Raw genomic sequence first — 20,172 nt, forward strand, 5'->3', positions numbered from 1 at the left:
CTAACAGTTAGCTTCTAATAGCTGAGGCGCGTTCTGCTCTCTCCTGGACTCCACCTAACATTACATATGCCATCAAAGTAGCATCACAGGGTTCTTCCATCCATTGTCTGAACCCACTTGTCCAGGGTCGCGTGGGGGGGGGGGGGGGGGGGGGGGGCTATCTCCAGCGGTCAACGGGCAATCAGGCAGGGCTGGACAGAGGGCCAGTCCATCGCAGGGCAGCACGGAGACACACAGGACAAACAGTCATGCACACACACACACACACACACACACACACACACACACACACACACACACACACACACACACACACACACACACACACTCACCTAAGGACAGTTTAGACAGACCAATCAACCTAACAGTCATGTTTTTGGACTGTGTGAGGAAGCCGGAGTACCCGGAGAGAACCCACACATGCACAGGGAGAACATGCACACTCCAAGCAGAAAGATCCCAGGCCGGGAAGCAAACCCAGGACCTTCTTGCTGCAGGGCAACAGCTCTAACCACTGCGCAGCCCCTCAGGGTTATTTACAAGCACCAACATCACCGGCAGCAGCAAAACGTCGCTCATCTGATGCACTCTGGGATCAAATCCTGAGAGAATTCCTAGACTGCCGCAGTGTCACAAAGCATTTGCCACGCCGACTACTTTAAAACGCAAAAAAGAGATTAGCGCTGCTTTAAAGTGTATTTTCCCTGGCGATAGGGGGCGGTTTACGTAATCACTGCATACATGCTGTGTGTTTGAGTAAGACCGTCCCAACGGATGGCCATTAGGGTCAAAAATCCCTGGAAGTACAACCTCCAGTAAAACAAGCACATCCGACTCCCTTTCATGTGTGACACAACGTTTATGAACGCTGAAACTTTTGTAAACGTTTGTTACAAATCAGTTAATGCATTTTGTCCTCACGGGCTTCCGTAGTGGGAAACATGGCGTCCAACATGGCGTCGCCCAGAGACAGACCCGCTCGTGTGTATTTTAGAACTGATTTTTATGGTTATATGTTACAAAGCCGCCAATATTTTACAACAACTGTGCCTCATCTCATTCCTTTCCAACAACATTTTGTCGGTTATTCCCAGAGATTAACGGTGAAAACTACACACTGTCTCTTTAAGACAGCAACAACACACTTTGTGCTCTGACTAACCTTTGGCATCTCATGTTTATAGTGAGTAAATGCTCGTTCTACAACAGGATATACGCTCTAATCTAAACAAGGTAGTAATTAATTCCGAATATTCCAGAAGAAAATTTCAAAATAGGCAAAAATCATTTTAGATTTGAGCCGCGGCACACATTCGGCAACTATTTAGCAGGAACAGTACAATTCTTAAAAATATTCAATGAATTAGCATAAAAGGACATGTTTTACAGTCAGCTTCATACATGCATAACACTTCACAAGTATGACACACACGTGCAGACACACACACTGGGGTTTGAGATTGTGGAAGAGGTCTGCATTCCAACATGAAACAGATTGGAGTGGGGGCCACGCGGCTAGCGTCTGTGGTGTGGAGCCCACGCCTGAGCTGAACGTTGACTCATGAAGCAGACCCTGGCTGTGCCGTTTGCACCAATTTGCTGCAGAACCTCCCAGAGACAAATAACCGCCACAAAGCAGCAACAGCCCTGGCCGGCTGCCAGCGCACTAGCATTCCTGATTAATTTTTAGCAGGTCTTTGCTTCTCGTCACGTTTTTTTTTTCAGCACAGGCACTAAACTCCCAAAATAACAAAAAAGGTGGCTAAATTACGCATGAACCTGGAACTGAAAACAGAATAAATCTAACTTGAAATGCTTCAGAATGAATGAATGAATAAATAAATAAATAAATAAATAAATAAATAAAAGAAAGAAAGAAAGAAAGAAAGAAAGAAAACACAAGAACTGCTCGTCCTCGGGAGGGAGTTTCATTTAGAGGGTTTGTTCTGATGAAAACCAAAAGTGAAGAAGACAAGAGCAGGGAGGAGAAAGGAGATAATCTCAGATTTTATTTGTCATGAGGAGAATCTTAGCTTGGGAGGGGGGCTGGGCTGAAGGGCACAACAAAAAGCCGCCCCCCCACCATCACATTCCCAGCTTGACGGAGAGGTTTCCAAATTAGTGGGAGCTTGTGATGTTTCCTTTGGACCGGTGCAAGCCGGCCAACTGTTCCCCACACAACAGATGACTAAAAATCTGTTAGGACGGACCCCACCGCCCTCAACGCCTCTGACGTCCCGACCTTCCCCCAATTATCAGTGAAGCCAGCTGTCCTCGCCTGGTGACAGCGATTTCACAGCAGAGCGGCGGATCGATCAGACTTAGAGATAAACGATGGAGTTCTACGCAGTGGGCAAAATTCACATAAACATCCTAGAGGCTGTGAAAGGTAATCTCTGTCTGTGGAGAGAGGCATCCATGTGGATACGGGGGCCCGCAGCCAGCCAGGCCACCGCTCCGAGCCCCGAGGTTATCTCCTGCTCAAGAGGAGCAGTGTGCCGGCCATTACCTCACTTCGCTATCTCCACGTCCAAGAAAAGGGACACCAGCTATTCATAGGAGCCTCTCAGGGCCCCAGGCAGAGCCCTGGCTAAAGGAATCTTTAGAGCACACTAAACAGACCCACTTATTGTGTCTGAGGCTGTTTGAAAAGCAAGGGTGAGAGTAAATCTTCACTAATGACTAAACAGTTTCCTCACACACAAAAACAGATGATAACATAAATGTTATGTGCAGTAATTCATTTTCCTTAAGTAATCTAAAAAGCATGCAGCCACCCGATAGTTGGTAGTAGGCTCCCCAGGCTTTCCTTCCCATAGCTCATCCGGAAAGACTTCAAGGCGTTCCCAGGCTGTGAGATATTATCTCCCCAGTCCTGGGTCCTGGGTCTCCCCTAGGGTTGTCACAGTAACCAGTGTAGCTGTAAACCCCAGTAAAAAAGTTGACAATAATAATAACCGTCTTGTTTTTTAAAAAACTATATTATCTCGGTGGATTAGCGTGGCTGCGGTGTAGGCGCGGTGACCCTTACCAGCCACCGTATCATCTGCTGAAGTTGCCGGCGGCACATGCGCACTTTGTTGTTTACAACCAAAACTTTCTTGAAGCTAAAGCTGAAATAATGGCCACAGGAGGAGACGGCAGCACTCAGGACATTTATTATCCCTCAAAGAAGACAAAGTGGGAAGTACGGGCATTTTTTGGATATCTGAAGAATGCCGAGGGACGTTTGATAGAAGACGGCTATCCTGTTTGCAGCACGTGCAGAAAAAGTGTCTGTGAAAGGCAGCAACGCTTCAAATCTCATGACACATCTGCGTGACCATCACCCACAACTCTACAGTCAACGCAAGGCAAGCTAACATTAGCGCTTTAGCTAAAATGCGTGACCCGAGGATTTGGGTTGAGGGAGAATGCAACGAGTCGCTATATAAAGCAGCCGCAGCGCCGCTACCTGCATATAAACCGTGCCGCGGACACCGCCATGTTGAAATGACGCTATGCATTACGGGGCTCCCAGGGGCAGATAAGAGTTGGTCTCTCTCCGAGAATAATTATGAATTTAACAACGATTACTGCCTGATGACATTTTCCCACATCTGCAAAGCTCACTGGAAGGACACAAACCGAGGACGATATTTCCTGATATACTGGGTTTATTTAGTTGTCTGAAAGTGTAACACGTTTAAAAAAAATACCACGATAATACCAAAAACCGTGATAATTTTAGTCACAATAACCGTGAGGTTAAATCTTCATACCGTGACAACCCTAGTCTCCTCCCAGTGGGACACGTTGGAAACACTTCCTTTTGTGGTTCTTCATCATAAACAGAGCAAACAGAGCTTGTTTTTACCTTTGCTGACATGTTTGTTGAAGGAGTGTACGTGCTGGACCTTGCATGGGACATGGTGATCAACGGAGAAGGCACGGGCAGCAGAGGGCAAGATCGTCCTCTGCTGCCTAAACGGACCTGACGCCACCAACATCAGCGGTTGCTCTGACGAAGGCGGCAGTGGTCATCGAAACACGTCAGCAAAGTTAAAAACAAGTTCTAGTTGCTCTGCGTAAGACGAACTACAAAATTTAAATTGGATAGAAAGCACAGAACGACCGTAACAAAGACCTCCTATGGATGGCGCCCATGCAGAAGGCACCCCTCCTAGATGTCCAACCCCACTCAACCGTTTCCCTTTTGGTACAGAGAAGCAGCGGCTCTTCTCTGATCCTGGACGGACCATCTCCTGACCCTCACCCCGAGGGCGAGTCCAGTCGAGCTGCTGAAAAAAGCTCATTTCAGCCACTAGAATTTGTGTTTCCACCTTTTAAGTCATCACCCACAGCTCATGAACACAGGTACGGATTAGCGTGTAGAGCAGCTCCCTTTTCCACCGCGGATCAGCACAGCGTCTGCTCCCAACACTCGACTTTGATCTACTCAAAGGTCACTTGTGTCTTAATACATTTGCTGTGGTCTCTAGAATGAATGAGTCGTTTTCTTGTGCTCCTGTTTTAGGAGGCGGAGGTTTGTTGGAGGAGTGAGGGCAGAAAACGGCAGTATTTGGGGGTGTTAATACTCGTTAATATTCATGATATGCAAACGTGTCATCGCTGACTGAGAGCAGCGCGACTCTTCCGCTGCCTCTGTTCGCTCTACTTTCTTGGGTCGAAGTTTTATCTCCAAAAACACAAGCCTGAGCATGTTCCACCATGTTGTGAAGCAACTGATGCTAATGATTAGCTTCTACTAGCCAACTGTTCTCTCCTTCCTCTTGGGCGGCCCAAAGCCAAGGTGGGCGGGGCCATGAATACTAATTTTCCCAGTTATGTAAAAAAAGCTTTTTCTGAATGGATTATTTCCTTACCGAATGTCTTTCCTTGGCAAACGCAGGCAAGGAAAATGAGGAACATCTTTACATTCAACATGCAGGCACAGCTCAGAGTGACGGTGTGGGTGCAGGATCGACTCGGGGTCCTTCGACTGCCGATGACGTCACATGACTGCAAATCTACTCGGCTTTCACACACACGTTTTGGAAAGACATCAGCAGTTTTGTTAATAAATTCTTGTTTGTTAACACCTAAATGTTTTCTTTATAATTGTAATTTGTTAATAAAACATCATATCATCTTTGTTTTGTAAAGAATGTGAAACTGCATAAAACCAACATCGGACTGACAAAAATTAGAACAGTTCTTATATGTGAAGCCATATCTGTTTGTATTAATGTGGAGTTCGTCTGTATATTTCCTTAGTTGTTATCTAAATACATTATTTGATTCAAAATATTGCTTGGTGTCTTTCAATAAAGTTCTTATATTTCATTTTGCCCCATTTCATCAACATCAAGAGCTTTAGAGGGTCACCGTTTATCGTTTGCTTATATTTTACATTTCCTTTAGATATTCAAACACATTTTCTCCAAAAAGTGTTGATTTTTGGACTACAGGACTACAACCGCTAAGACTACGACCGCAAATTTGTTCTGACCAATCAAAATCATAACGTGATAGCGTAACTTCCGTAAGCTTCATGTTCAGCCAATCAACTACTTTGACATCATCGGCAGTCGAAGGACCCCGAGCCGATCCTGTACCGACACCGTATCATACAAAAAAAAAAAAAAAAAAAAAAAAGAGTATTACACGGTTTCTTGGTGAATACCTCCTTTAAACTGCTCCTTATGGGGCAGGAGCTTGCTCCCAGCCAAGACTTGGCAACCTACACTTTTCCGGTCGAGGACTATGGCCTCAGACTTGGAAGCGCTGATCTTCATCCCAGCTGCTTCACACTCAGCTGCAAACTGTTCCAGCACTTGCTGGAGGTCCTGGCTCGATCAGGCCAACCTCAAAACATCATTCTCAAAAAGCAGGGATGCAATCTGCAGCAACCCCAAACTGGAGACCCTCTGCTCCTTGGCTGCACTTAGAAACTCCATACATGTATTTTTTTTTTTTAATTGGTCACAAAAAAACTACCTTGGCAGAGTCCAGCTCTGCCTGGAAATGATTCTGACAAACCTGGAATGTGAACCAGACTCTGGTTATCGAGGAATTGGACGGCTCTAGGTGTTAAATGCATTGTTGTGCATACGACTAACAAAGCGGGAGACGTTTTGTGGCTTCGGTCTTTGCTCGATCAGCTGGCTGTCATCAGGCAGAGAGGAAGTTCATTATTTGCCGCCGACATCGCTAATGCAAAGAAAACAATCGCATAATAGGAAAAGAATCCAATCTTAAGCTTGTTTGAATACACAAGGCAAACAGCATGCATTAGTTGGGTTTGCAGGCCAACGTGCACGGATCGGGGGCTGTACTGTACACGTCATTAATGGTAAGCCAAACAAACTGGGTTAGCTCTCCAGCCTGGCAGAACAGGACTTGTTGAAACTTGGATTATGTTAACAAATACTGGTGAGTAAGTGAAACCGTAAAAGCCGGCCTTGTCCAATAACATCTCCAAATGAGTCATGCTTTTAGCTGTTAGAGCGAAAACCTTGAAGAGGGAGAGAAGCAAAGTAAACACAATTAAAACCACGACTTCCTTCTTCTTTCTAAAAGCTGCAAGTCGCTGTAACTCAAACACTCGTAAAGGAATCGGGGTGACGAGCGTCTTTTGCTGAGACGAGTGAAACAAAACGCTTAAAACCTCTCTAATGCCTCCGACTCTCCCTGAATCTCAATGTGAAAACCTCAGTTTTTGTTATTTTGCCTTTTTTTTTCTCCGCCGGCTGGGTTCCATTCTGGTTGCTCCGACAACATAATTATATGTAGTTAAGCAAACGCTACAGAGAAGGGTGAGAGAGAGAGAGAGAGAGAGAGAGAGAGAGAGAGAGAGAGAGAGACACCAGCCACGCAGGGAGGAGAGAGAGTGCTGGAGCAAAGCGGTTTGTCATTACTGGTCTGTTTGAACCTTATAGAAAATAAGCAGCTAAAACTTGAGACCGGGCCAGTGGCGCTCCAGTTTCTCACCATAAAGTCCAAGTGTTCCAGTCAAAACACGCACTCCTAAAATTATCAGCATATACTCGACTTAGCTCCTGGTAAAAATAGAAGGTTTTATTAGAAAAGCTAGCCCAGTGGAGGCGTTTTGTCTCGTCCGAGTGTAGACGCTCCACACAACGGCCTCGTTCCGATCCCGGACCACAACTAATGAAGCTCATAGTCCCAAAAAGCCAGAAGCTTCTGCCCCATCCAACAGTCCCTCACAATTCACAGCCGTTCACACCTACACACACACACACACACACACACACACACACGTAGCACTCTCTCTCCCCATCTTGATTAGATTAGAGCGAGCGGCTTGGTGACAGCCTCTGGGCAGGCGGCAGGAGCGGCGGATATCTGAGCCGCCGTCCTCAGCCAGTCAAGACAGAAAGAGATAAAATATCTAAGGGAGCTGACCTCACTGGCAAAAGCACCCTCGGAGGAATTATGGGAACAAATTTGTCAACATAGGAGGTGAATCTGGGAAAAAAATCTGAAGGATTTAGGAATATCATTTGCCCCGTGATCGATCTGCCGATTCCCAAACACAAGCTTTGTTAAAGACCAAGTTCACTTCTTTGGTCTACACATCTGCAGTGCTGTCTAGCCTCTCGCCTCGCCTCTGATTGGCTAACAGCAACTCCACTCAACCACTGACTTTTGCAACGTTGGCGTTTATCTCCACAAACAACACAAGCCTGGAGGAGTTCTGCTGTGTGGTGGAGTTGCCAACATGAGTCAAAACTCTTCAATAAATCTCCGATACTTAATAAAATGAAAGTTCCACGCTAAAATATGACTAAGCACAGATGCAGTGATCACATTCGCTTCAGTAAGTAACCTCATATCGATCTCTCTGACCAAAAACAGAAGGCGTGCCAAAACAGAAAGGCCTTTGTTCCCTTTGTAGCTCCTGACCACCTACCAAGGGCTCTTTAGAGAAGCACTCACCCTGGAATTATCAGACCACTTCTCCCCCAAGGCTCCACAGGCCTACAGAGACCCCTGGGCCAAATACATCCTGCCCATCTCCTGAGAGATTATCCAACTCAATGAACACATTGAGGGCAGAAACACTGGGAGAAACCAGAGCCGGCTATTCAGCCACATCTGAACCCGAGCTCTTTATTCACGCTCACAGCTGAGAGGAGAGGGAAACAAGCAGACATGCTGCACTTACTGGCTACTTCCAGGGAGGCGTTGTGGCTCACTGCTTCTCCTAGGTAGTTGCGAGCAACACAGACGTAGGAGCCTTCGTCCGGCTTGCTCCGTCGTCCGTGGACGATGCGGAGGAAGAAGAGGGAGCCGCTCGGCAGCAGCATGCGCTGAGAACGAGGATTGTCCCTGTCCGTTTCCACGCGTTCCCCATCCTTGTACCACTCCACTGTTGGTGTCGGCCTCCCTTCTGCTTTACAGTTGAGGGTGGCGGGCTCCCCTTTGGAAACAATCAGGTCCGACGGGTGCTCTACAATCCTAGGTGGGGTGTCCTCTTGGCGTAGCCGAGATCCTGAGGAGAAAATATAAAGTTTACTTCTGCAAGAATTCAGACCCACTGAGTAGAGGTCAGGACTTGGTCCTGGTTTTAAATCTTGGCTTGTTAGAGAAAACCTTCAATCATCTCCCCATTCAGAAGAAGAGATATCACCAACATGCATTTCTGATACTTTATTGTGTGTGTGTGTGTGTGTGTGTGTGTGTGTGTGTGTGTGTGTGTGTGTGTGTGTGTGTGTGTGTGTGTGTGTGTGTGTGTGTGTCATCCGAGTAAGTCTGCATTTCTACAATCAAAAACCAACAAACTTAAAGGGACTTTGCAGAGTTTTGAATTTTTATGCGCGCGATTGCCCCCTCAGGCCAAAAGCGTAATGGCAGCTTCAATAATAGGCTTGTGCACGAGGCGCGCATGCTGTACGTGCACACTCCTTAACAAAAATAACAGGTGAGACAGCCCCATGTGTGTGTGTGTGTGTGTGTGTGTGGCCCGGAGGACAGAGGACAGGAGAACGCGCAGCTAATTAATTAAATAATGTGGTTCTGTACCTTTCTCTTCAGCACAGCCGACAAAGGTTTATGATGGGTCAGTCCTCCTGCATGCTCAAATCATTCCCTTCCCTTGCTTGAAAAATTGTTCCAAAATGAAAGTTGAACCCACATCTTTTTTTATCTGTGAATTCAATGCCGTTCGGCGAGCCTCAAATAAAAATTTGGGCATCTTACTGTAAAAAAATATACCATTAATGTAAAAAAGAAACTCTAAATAAACTATGTTCAAATCCAGAATCAAACCCAGGTCTTCTGCTCGAGAGTCTGACGTCTTACTAGGTGAGCTAAAGCACCAGTGACATTCTTTGTATCTGTAACATGTATATCCTTGATGACAGCTGAAACAACGTTCAAAGAACGGTTTGGAGTGAAAATGGCTATTTTGTTGCTAATTTGCAGGAAATATCTAGAAGAAAGTTCTACAGAAAGTAGCTAAGGGTCCTCAGAAATGTAGCTAGCTTTGTCACTAGGCGTTAGGAACAGCGACAAAGTGGCACTGCCTCTCTCTCTGCTGCTAAAGCTACGGATAGCAAATGCTACAGGCTATGCCTGAGCGTGAACGCGCATGAAGCAGCCTGCTCGACCCGAGCATCTCTCTTTTTCTGTGATTTTACAGAAAAACAGGCAATCACAGTAAAAATGCCAGGGCTCATTCTACAGGACCAGGGCATTGCAGGAGAATGTATGAAGAAGACGTTTATTATTTCTATACATGTTTTGGCTGTCACACTTCCATAATGCCCCTTTAACAAAATTCTGTATCTTTGAAGCTAAAACGTAAAGAGACCAGAAAGCCACCGAAGCTACTGATGCGTGAAAACCACCACCTTGTAATTACAGTCAGAGCTTCATCAATAAAGCTGAAGATGACCGTCGGCTCTCAGGTCACAGAACAAAAAAGAAGACAATGACTCGACGCAAGAATGGAAAACCTTAAAGGCAAACGGAAATGAAGAGATGCGAGATAAGATATGGGTGCACCTCGCAGCTTTCTAACAAAGATGGGTACCACCGAAGCCACGCCATATCTGGTCATTACCATCACTCCCTGCCCAGTCAGCTGTAGCCACCAAACCCTGCTTTACATGCAAATCAGCTTCCTGTCGGTGCTTCCTGATGTGTGGGACTTGATAGCAGTCAGAGACTCTTCCCTCCTCCCCACATCGTCCAGTTTGGCTCTTGGAGCCCATTCAGCGCCAATTAAAGAGAGTTGGGTCTAATTGGAGGCACAGGCCTGCAATTAATTTGCCCAGCTTCCCGTGAACTCGCCACACTGCCTCGTCTGCGTGCTATCCGCCCACCCCCACCAGCATCTTCTGCCGGTCGCCGCACTTTAGGTGAAGTCAGCAAAATTAGAGACAGCTCGGTGGAGAGATTAATCACTTCAGTGGAACTGTGAGGAGCGGTCAGTGGGACATAATTAATCCAGCACTTCAATGAAGGGTATCGCATTCATGCCAAAGCTAACGAGGGCGACAGGCTAAAGCTAGGAGGGCCATCAACCGTCGGACTCCCAAAGCAGACACAGAACCAAAGGGTTCGTCTTTGCCTTCGGTTTATTCCATTTCACATTCAAACGGCTGTTTGGTCTAAAAGAAAACGGCAAAGATACTTCAAATGATAGAATATTAATAATTCAGTGGTTGCGCTGAAAACTCGACGGAACCAACGAGTTTATTTGGAGGAAAAACAGTTCAGTCACACAGATCCATGATCTAAGAGGCAGAAATGTAAATTTTATTTTAAAACATAATAAAAAAAAAAACAAGATAACTAGTTTCAGAGACATGTCAGTTTTTTCCTGTTAGATCAAACAAATGTTAAATTATGGAGAAACATTGGTAAAATACATTTAAATCGTGTATAATTATAATAAACTGGATTCCAGGCGGGTACCTGAAACCCAACCGGGCTAATTAATCAACCTCCATCTGCAGCCGGCTCTCGCTCCAGCCTTTTGAACCTACGGACCTGATACCGCAGCCCAGGCAGCGCCAGCTCCACCAGCAACCCCGCGCTGCTGCAACAGCTCCGCCACCTCCTTTCACCCGACTAGAAGGGCTCATATGTTTTATTTAAAAGATCTTTGAGGCTCCCTGCTGCAGTCTGCTCTGCCCGTGCCCTTCCTGATCCACAAAGCTCCTCCGTCACTTGAAATGGTCTCAAGTTTGGGGTTTAATAGACGAGCTGTCAACTATTTAGATGTGGAGAGTTGTGCCGCGAAGCAGTGTGTGATCGGAGGCTGTTCTCTGAGGATAGTTGCACCTAATCTGCATGACTAATGTGCAGACATGGAGTACGGTGAGATGGTTTCCTGTTGCAGAGAAAACCGAAAGAATAAGTTTGAGTTTTAAGCTTCCTGTAGGCGAGCGTGGATCAGTTACATGATGATATAATCCGTGTGTGTGTGTGTGTGTGTGTGTGTGTGTGTGTTTCCCCCACTAAGTGACCCCCGTTACTTCAGCTCCATTAGCCCTCACAGGTGGGGGTGGTACACGAAGACACTGCCGGTGTTTGGGATGATTCTGTCCGAGCACACGCTTGCTCCCCCTACAGGTGCGGGCTTCGACACTGACCAGCGGGTGAGGCTCGCTCCTTGCCCACGAAGCCAAATCTGAGAGCGAAATCAGAGACGAGCAGAGTGCACGCTTCACAACTGAATCAAGCTGTTCTGCATCTCCTGCTCACTTCGCTTTGAGTCATCTAACCCTCCCTTTTCTTTAAAGGGCTGCCCTTCCTTCTCCTCCACTGCTTTCCACCCCCCCCCCCCTCCTCTATTTCGTTTTTGCTTCCAGACAGAGAATGTGAGATGAGCTAATGCAGCACAGAGCCTCACCAAAGGGAAGCTGGGACTTCTACTGCAAGGATCTGATCGATTAGAGCCCGAGGCCAGATTTTCCACCTCCTTCTACCCGCTCTCTCACTCGCTACTGAGCTCAGAGTTTCTTTTTCCTCATTTACTCGCACACACACACACACACACACACACACACTTACGGATTCACAAACATAAAACTGTGCTTGGGGGAAACCTTTGCTTGTTGTGGAGGTAATTAAAAAACAACAACAATTCTTTCTCTCTTACAAAACAAACCCTGGTAATGAGCAGCACTTGCCTCAGACCGATCCACCCAACCGAAACAAGGGTCTAGATGTTGACCCACCAAGCCTCGCGATGGCCTTTGGGCACTGGTTTGCTCCTGAAACCCTAATTCCCAGCCCCCTGGAGGCATGAATAAACAAAGATACGATTTGTTATGGACGCCGTGAAGTTTAAGTTATTCCGCTCGCCTCTGGATCACGATTATTCCTCGTATTTCACATCATGAACGTGTTTCGAGATTCTGTTTTGTGATTATACTCAAAAATATGAGCAAGCTTCCCTAATGTGAAAAAAATGTGTATTTGACGGATCGTGTACACATCATAAGGCAACAGACGGATTGAATCTTCATTAGAGACAATAATGGGCCTTCTAGAAAAAGGACCCGAGCGCTGCAAGCCAAAGCAGAGAAGACGACCCCGTAACACCTCGACTCGCCGCAGCGCCGGGACAGGGGGCGGGGTTAGCTCGGTCAGAGCCCAGATCACTCCCTCAACACGACGCTTCTGCATTTCTTGCAATTAAAATCTGATGTTCTCACAGGCAAAAGACCTGAATTATTAACTACTTTCCTCTGGATACACCCGTGAGACATCATGACCAAGCTGGAGAGATGCTGGAAAACCCACAAAAACAAAAGAACGAAAACAATTACCTAGTGGCGGCAATCAGTTCCAGTCTGATGGTTTCCCTGAGTTAGAAAAAAGAGCCACCCACTCGCCGTTTTTTTTCCACGGCTGCTGTCTTGGCACAGCATGAGGAAGTGGGGACGGGCCAGGCGCACGGCCTTTACCCAAAACATCTTACAGGGGAGAAGGACGGTGGGACTATTTGGATGAGTTGGTCCCTGCAGGCCAGATAACGTGCCCACATCCCTGAATGATAAACCCCGTCAGGAAGCAAAGGCGAGGCGCTCCTGAAGAGCAGCGCTGTTCTGGGTCAGCCACGTCTGAGATCCAGCTGCGCGTCGGTATTATGGATCTGTGATAAGGGAGGCTGAGCACAGTAGGGCACTCCCCATCTACAGCCCCATTAATCTGTGATTAGGGGACTTAAGAGGGATTTACGGCAGAGATAAGAGCAGAGGGTGTGTCCCCGGGGTAGCCGAGCAGAGGCTGGAGCCATGCCTGCTCAGGACAGGGCCCGGCCGCTTTAATGACTGAGCCCAGAAGAAAAGGCGACCTTTTCTATTGAATCAGAGCAGATAACAGAGAGGAGGGTCACAGATAAGATTGAGACGAAACGGGCAGAAAAGGCGAGATACAGTATTCCAGCGGATCAGATGACACGGACAGGAAAGTGAAACTGAATCTTTTATGGCTTCAGCCGTGCAATCCCACCCTGGAATGTGCTGCATAAACGACTCGGCCAGTTGCATCAGATCGGACCGGTTTTTACCGCTACACAAGGCTATCGCTTACACTCCTGAGAGGCAGGATTAGAGCGCCGAGTGTGAGACGGCCGAGGTGGGGCGATGGAGAGCATTGTGGCCTTTTTCTCTCCTCATCTCTTTGTCTCTGCTTACCAAACACAACAGAGCGTTGTTGCCTGGCTTGGACTACAGCAGCACTTGAGAAGTCAGATCAATTTGCAAAAAACACTTTTCAAATCTGGGCTTTTTCACCGCTGCAACCCGACACGTCATTATTTAAGTTTGTCTGTTTGTTGGCGTCACAGAAACCAATACAGCTCTCTTACAGTTAACAGCAATGCCTCTACTGGAAATATGGCTTTAGCAAAGTTTAATACAAACAAAACACAAAGCTCCTTTGTTACTGGTGAAACTGGGACTACGCACACGCCTGAGAAGGAAGTGAACGATGCACAATAAGCTAAATTAATTTAGCTTTTTGGACAAAATCATCACAGTGTATTAAAATGAGCATTTTAATACAAATGCAATAAACACAATGAGCTGGATCGTTAACATGCACCAGTATGTCGAGGTCCGCTGTACCTCCACCAAGGATGGAACCAAGCCCCCACAATGCGGGACAGAAATTGAGGCCAACACGGAAGTGAACTAAACTGCAGTTCCACTCTCATCCACTAGGGGCTGGTGTCAGAAGCGAGCAAATCCTCATTGACTTCCATGTTAAAAACACCAATTTCACAGCAGAAATAAACATGTTTACAGCCTGGTACCAAAACATGTTTTTGGTTTAATAAATCTAGTTTACACTCATGACAACTCTGAGGGGGTGAATTTTTTTGTCACTCTTCTGTTTAAGTGTATTAAAAGCCTAAAATTCTGTATAATTAATGAGCATCAAACCAACGTGACCGTGGAAAGGCCTCGGTAGAGCCTCGGTCTGGCCTGGAAACTATTCCGGGATTTTGAGTCTCTGTGTTTGTGTATTCTTTTTTGGATATTATTTGTGCAATTGTTGGACAAAATGACTTGCGGTGGCATTAATTGCACTAATAGATCGTCCAAGGAGTCTCCACTTCATTTTTTTCAGTAAGTAAAATTATATTTATGTATTTTAGGTCACTGCCGAGCTGAGCTTAGATGTTAACATGTACTGTTTAACCATGAAATTTAAATGTAATAGGGTAAAACCCAGTGCATTTAACATAATGCTGCACTTTAGAAAATGGGATGAAATATGACATGTTGGTGGAGCTGGGTTCCCACTATCGGTATGGTCCCTTCCCCACAGCTCGCCGCATCTCTGATCGCCGAGGCGCTAGTCTGCTGTGCGCTGCCGGCTTCTGGAGCTCTCTGGAGACGTCTGTGTTCCACCCGGTTTTACCCAGCGGTCAGCCCGGCGTATCTCTGACTCAGAAGCTCCGGTGTTGTGCACAGTTAACTCTGGCTGTAGCTAGGTGGCTACCTCCGTTAGCTTAGCTCCCACCTTCGCATTAGCTTTGGGATGGCTTCAGGTTAGCTTGTAGCTCCATTAGTTTCAGTTCGACCGGGTGTCGTCAGTTGATCCCAGCCTTACAGCCCCACCCTCAGCTCCACCTCTCTTCCCTTTTGTGGAATTGTCTGGGCTTGACAGAACCAGTGACACGGTCAAAATGGCGGTGGTGGCCACCTCCCATTTGGCCTCAAAAACGTGTTATTAGAGCCTATGGAAATTCATTGTCCATATATTTCTATGTCGACGGATTAAACCAAGGGTCAACAGGCTTTTTCTGCCATTGTTCCTCTTTTTCTAGCAAACTTCCATCCTTGGTGGACATTTTTACCAAGCAACTTAAAAGCTTTGATTCATGGTGTTTAATTCATGCTTTTATTCTGTAAATAAGGCTCTACTTCCTAAAATAAAGGTTTTGCATCACAATGCCTGCAGAACTAGTCAGACTGGAAGACCATATTTGATGTCGTTAAACCACTTGTTTGCTTTTTTTTGCATATTTAGGAGCGTGCGTGCGTGTGTGTGTACGTTTAGATAGACCTGAGGTAAGGGAGGAGATCTTCAGCTGTTTTGCTGACATCACAACAATCTGCCTCTTTCATGTTTCCGTACTAAAGGAGGGACAAGCAGGGAAGTACATTCAGATAGAAGACCTTTAAGTCCTCCGCTCATCAGAGCGATGCTCCAGATCTTATAAACGAAACTAAATGACCTCTTCAGATCGGTCTGAATTGCTTTATTACTGTTGCTGCCTTTGATCCTCCTGTTGCTCCTTCGTCATCTGCAATAAAGACCTGACATATCTGCTGATGATAGCATGAACAACTCATGCTCTTATGCTTAAGGCCAAAGGTTACTAAAACACAGTTAAGCTCCGAAGCGCCGGAATATTTCCACTGATGGCTCGTCAGTGTGTTCACCAGGTTAGATCCCAGAGCCTGGAGCTCCTGCTCCTTGCTGTATCTGAAGGGAAACACATCCCGTGTGCTCTCCGGGGCAAGACGGGCCGAGCTGGGAGACAGACAGGGCCGCAGAGGGCTCCTTTGGGAGACGGGGGCCTTTCCTGTGCGGGGGCTCTGATCTAAGACAATAGGAGCGGCATTTCCAGTCTCTATAGAAGTTTTAAGCACCGAAAAGGACGTTGATCTCAGGAATGACTAGACTAAAAGTCTGTTTCTTAACTCATTCACTGCCAGCTGTTTCTTGATCACTAACGGCCTTCGCTGCCAGTGTTTCTCACCGTTTTTATTGTTTTTTTAAGAGTCACAGAACGTTGCGCGCTAGCATGATGTCGATGCCAAAACAACCTAAACAAAGAGGAGACTCACCTCTTACATCAGGAAGAAGCCGCGTGTTTCGCGCGTTATCCGTTCTTTCATAATCCGTTGTCGAATTGTGATCGGCAGACGCTTTTCCGGTTCGCGCCTCACTTTTTTTTACAGGAACGGCCCAAAACGATCTCCAAACACATGGATGTGTTAATACCTGGTCATGTGATCTGTGACGTATGCGGATGAAGATCGGCTTCAGGGCTGAGATGTTTGTTCTCTCAGCGCGGGGGCTCGTTCCGATGCTCAAACAGTAAAAAAATACAAATGACGACTTTAGTTGTCATTGGCAGTGAACGGTTGGATCTAAAATGACGACTTTAGTCGTCAATAGCAGTGAATGAGTTAATAAAAGTGTACATGCTTCACTTCAGTCTTCAATTTAAAAAACAACAATCTGTCAAAGTTTCAAGGCGCATTGAAATTTAAAGGCAGCAGCAAAACAGTGAAGCTAAAATATATCATATTAATACATCTTTAATAAAAACCCAAGGGAGAGGGAGCTGTAGCTCCACTGAGTGTCATTAGAAACGAACAAAAGCCGCCAAGCTCTGCAGAAGGTCACGGGGGCAGAATTTATTCCTGCAGGATAAATCCAGTTCCTTCTCCGTATCATATCAGTTGTCCGGGACAAACAGGAAATCTGTGCTGGAAAAGACTGAAATGCTTGTTAAGAAGCTGCCTGTCAAATTGGCTCAGGAGACCTGGCAGATGGGCTGAATGGAGAAAGGGTGGATGCGAGCGGCGAGTCAGTCTGCCTCCGTGTGCGTGAGCGTGTGTGTCAGTCTGTCCGTTATTCATCAATCTACTCACAATGTGGATGTTGTGTGCGACTTTCTCAGACTCGCGTACTGAAGCTGACCCTGCAGCGATGACCCGAGGAGAAAACTCAGCCCGTGCTTCTTCTGAGCAGCCGCGTCAAGGCTGTCATTCTCTCAGCTCGGCAAAAACTCCAGTAAAAAGGGCCTCAATTAATGTAGAAGCCAGATGACAGGCTGGGACCTTCTAGCTTCTGTAAGCAGCGTAGCCAAGGGGGGTGGGGGGTACAGGCATGAAACACGAGGGGCTGAGAGTCGGCCATTACCACTTGTTTTTGTTTTCCAGCATTGCTGGTTTTTAACGAGGTCTGACCAGCGCAATCTTAGTAAAACAAGAAGGATTCTGACAAGAGCCACACAGGAGAAGCACGAGGAAATTACCACACCGGTGGGTCGTCCCCGGAGGAAAATGAGCCTCTCATGGTTGATTTATTCCTGACGGAATATAGAGAATTATGAGGTATGTTGTTATTTTGTACTTGACCGACTACAAATATAATATAACTGATGCACCAGCATTCTGTCCAGGAACGCACGTCACCTCTCCGGGTCGAAACAAAGATGATTTTATGTTGAATAAAGGCGGAAACATCAGTTCTGTCTACCTTCATGCGCCGTGTACATTATAGATGTGCACAAGCTTTAGCTCTCAGATATGTTGTTGAAGACGCACCAACATCATTAAAGGGCCATTTTTGTCTTTCCCAAGGTCAGTTGGCTGTGGTAGCCATCTTGAATTAAGTTGACTCGATCAGTATTTAGCGGTAGATCGGGATTAAAACATTGGCCGATGTTATTTATACGACTGCTACGGCCGATGTCTGATATTTATCGATATTGTATTATAAATATTTCCCTACATTTTCAACACCAGAGAGAAGCGACCACACCTCCTGCACCTCATCTCTGCGTTTGTTTATGTTTATTTATTTAGCAGACGCTTTTTATCCAAAACAACTTACAATTTTATAACCTATAGGGCATGTTGCGATCTGTGGGGGAAACCGGAGTACCCGGAGGAAACCCACGCGTGCATGGGGAGAACATGCAACTCCACGCAGAAAGGCCGCAGTCGAGCCGAGTTTCGAACCTGCAACCTTCGTGCTGCGAGGCAACAGTGCTAACCACTGCGCCACCATCAACCACGCCCACAATTCTGCACTGTCCCATACCCAAGCATTTACCACAGGACCAACCGCCTCCCCTCCCCGTCCTGAAACAGGTATGTAAACATCAAGATTGCGTTTTGGATCAACACAATAAAGACGTTTCAATTATGATAAATGGGTATTTATGTAGCGCCCTCTAGAGTTCTAATACCCCCCAAGTCGCTATACAACACAGCTGTCATTCACCACACATCCATAGCCTGGCAAGCCATCCTATGTGTGTGACTATATAGTCTGGCCATGACCTACTGACTACTCAGTGGTGGGGCGGGATCTACGCTAGTCTTTCAAACTGTCTCCTCATGCTATTGGACAACAAGCAATGTGACGTACTCACCACCACAAATATATAAACGTAGATGCCCCTTGGACCGGAGCTGCCGCAGTGGCCGGCCGCCATCTTAAATGGGTCTCCATTTGCCCCCAGTGCATTCATTTCTACTGAAGAAGGTGCTTACCCAACTAAAGAAACACAGTTTATAATCCTTTTTCACATAATCAGACACATAGTATGGTTTAATAACTAAAATATAAATATAATTAAACAAAATGAATGAAACTATAAAATCCCACCAGGTAGGCTAGAAAAGTCACTAGTAATCCCACGTGATCGGTTTTCTACACCGGTTGTTGCAACCGTAGGCTGCACAAAAGCGGACATGGTTGCTAACTCTGCATTGACTTTAGAGAGTGAGGAGACCCATCCAATATGGCGGCAAAGCTGTTACGCCCTCCATCGTCCAATGGGGCATCTACGTATTCATGTCTATGCTCACCACTACGGATGTCAGTCAATGATACAGACACACTGTTGAAGAAGACGGAAATACATCGTTTTCCCATGAACTCAAGGACCTCTATCTGCTCTTGACTCAAAGAAAAGTCCAAGTCTAAATAGTCCAAAATTGATGCCTTTTAAACGAGCCGCCGCCATCTTTGTTTGGCTCAGTCACAGTAACATACAGCCTGTCGCGGTGACTGGCATGGCACCAGACTGGCTAGACCAACATGCAGAGCAAAATCATTTTGCTTTGATAAATGACAGTCTAGATTTCGAGGCCAACACATCCACACACTGAGCTACAATGTAGCCACATCTGCCCTGGAGCGCACTGACAGAAGTGAGGCTGCAATACCACTAGTCCTACCAACCACCACCAGCAGGAAAGGCAGATGAAATGTCTTGGACACAACGACTGCAGCAGACTGAGCTGGACACGATCCTGCAACCCTCCATTTACAGGGTGGGTACTTAATTCTACTGCTGTCACTCCCCATTTAACTGTTGTTCATTGGTTCATAAGATATTTTGCTAATCAACACATGCACGCCCACCTTTTGTTGGTGGGAACAATGAAATATTGGCTAAATGAAACAGCAACTGAGAAACATTTGGTTTTTAATGCATCAAGTTGAGCTAACACTGTGAGGTTTATTTCCCATGCTGTCAGTCTGGGCGCTGGTTTGAACCTTTATGTTTAGGGACATGCCGTGAGGGGTTAGTGATAGGTGGGAGGGCCGAGCAGGGCCTGTAGAGCAACGAGCATGAAGAAGGACCAGCAACAGCCTGTGCTGGCACGGCCTAGCCATGTGGGCTCACTGCCAAGAAAAAGAACAGCTCTGAAGAGATGCCAAAGTGAATCGGGCCGAGCGCGGCTAAAAAGCACCTAATGCTTTTTCAGTGTTTTTATTTGATTGCTGGAGTGATACAGTCCTGCTGCCGGACCGACGTTAAGTTACAGGCTATGAGAGCAGGGCTGATGACCTTAACTGCTTATGTAGGCTATTTGAAAAGCTCTGCCAAACACATTACAAGGCAAACCTCAGACAGCTGGGTGCTGGAAAGGAATTTTATTTACA

At 46.4% G+C, this 20,172-nt stretch overlaps 1 protein-coding gene across 6 annotated transcripts in view; it reads right to left on the reverse strand.

Moving 5' to 3' along the window:
- robo1 (roundabout, axon guidance receptor, homolog 1 (Drosophila)) overlaps positions 1 to 20,172 on the reverse strand; it is a 327,637-nt gene that overhangs the window by 150,864 nt on the left and 156,601 nt on the right. For all 6 annotated transcript variants that reach the window (XM_054742443.2, XM_070543614.1, XM_015950995.3 and 3 more), the window contains one exon: positions 8,171 to 8,497. In XM_054742443.2, the coding sequence (XP_054598418.1) occupies positions 8,171 to 8,497 (327 nt within the window). The remainder of the gene's footprint in view (positions 1 to 8,170; positions 8,498 to 20,172) is intronic.

The sequence above is a fragment of the Nothobranchius furzeri genome, chromosome 13, assembly GCF_043380555.1.
Source record: "Nothobranchius furzeri strain GRZ-AD chromosome 13, NfurGRZ-RIMD1, whole genome shotgun sequence".
NCBI lineage: Eukaryota > Metazoa > Chordata > Actinopteri > Cyprinodontiformes > Nothobranchiidae > Nothobranchius > Nothobranchius furzeri.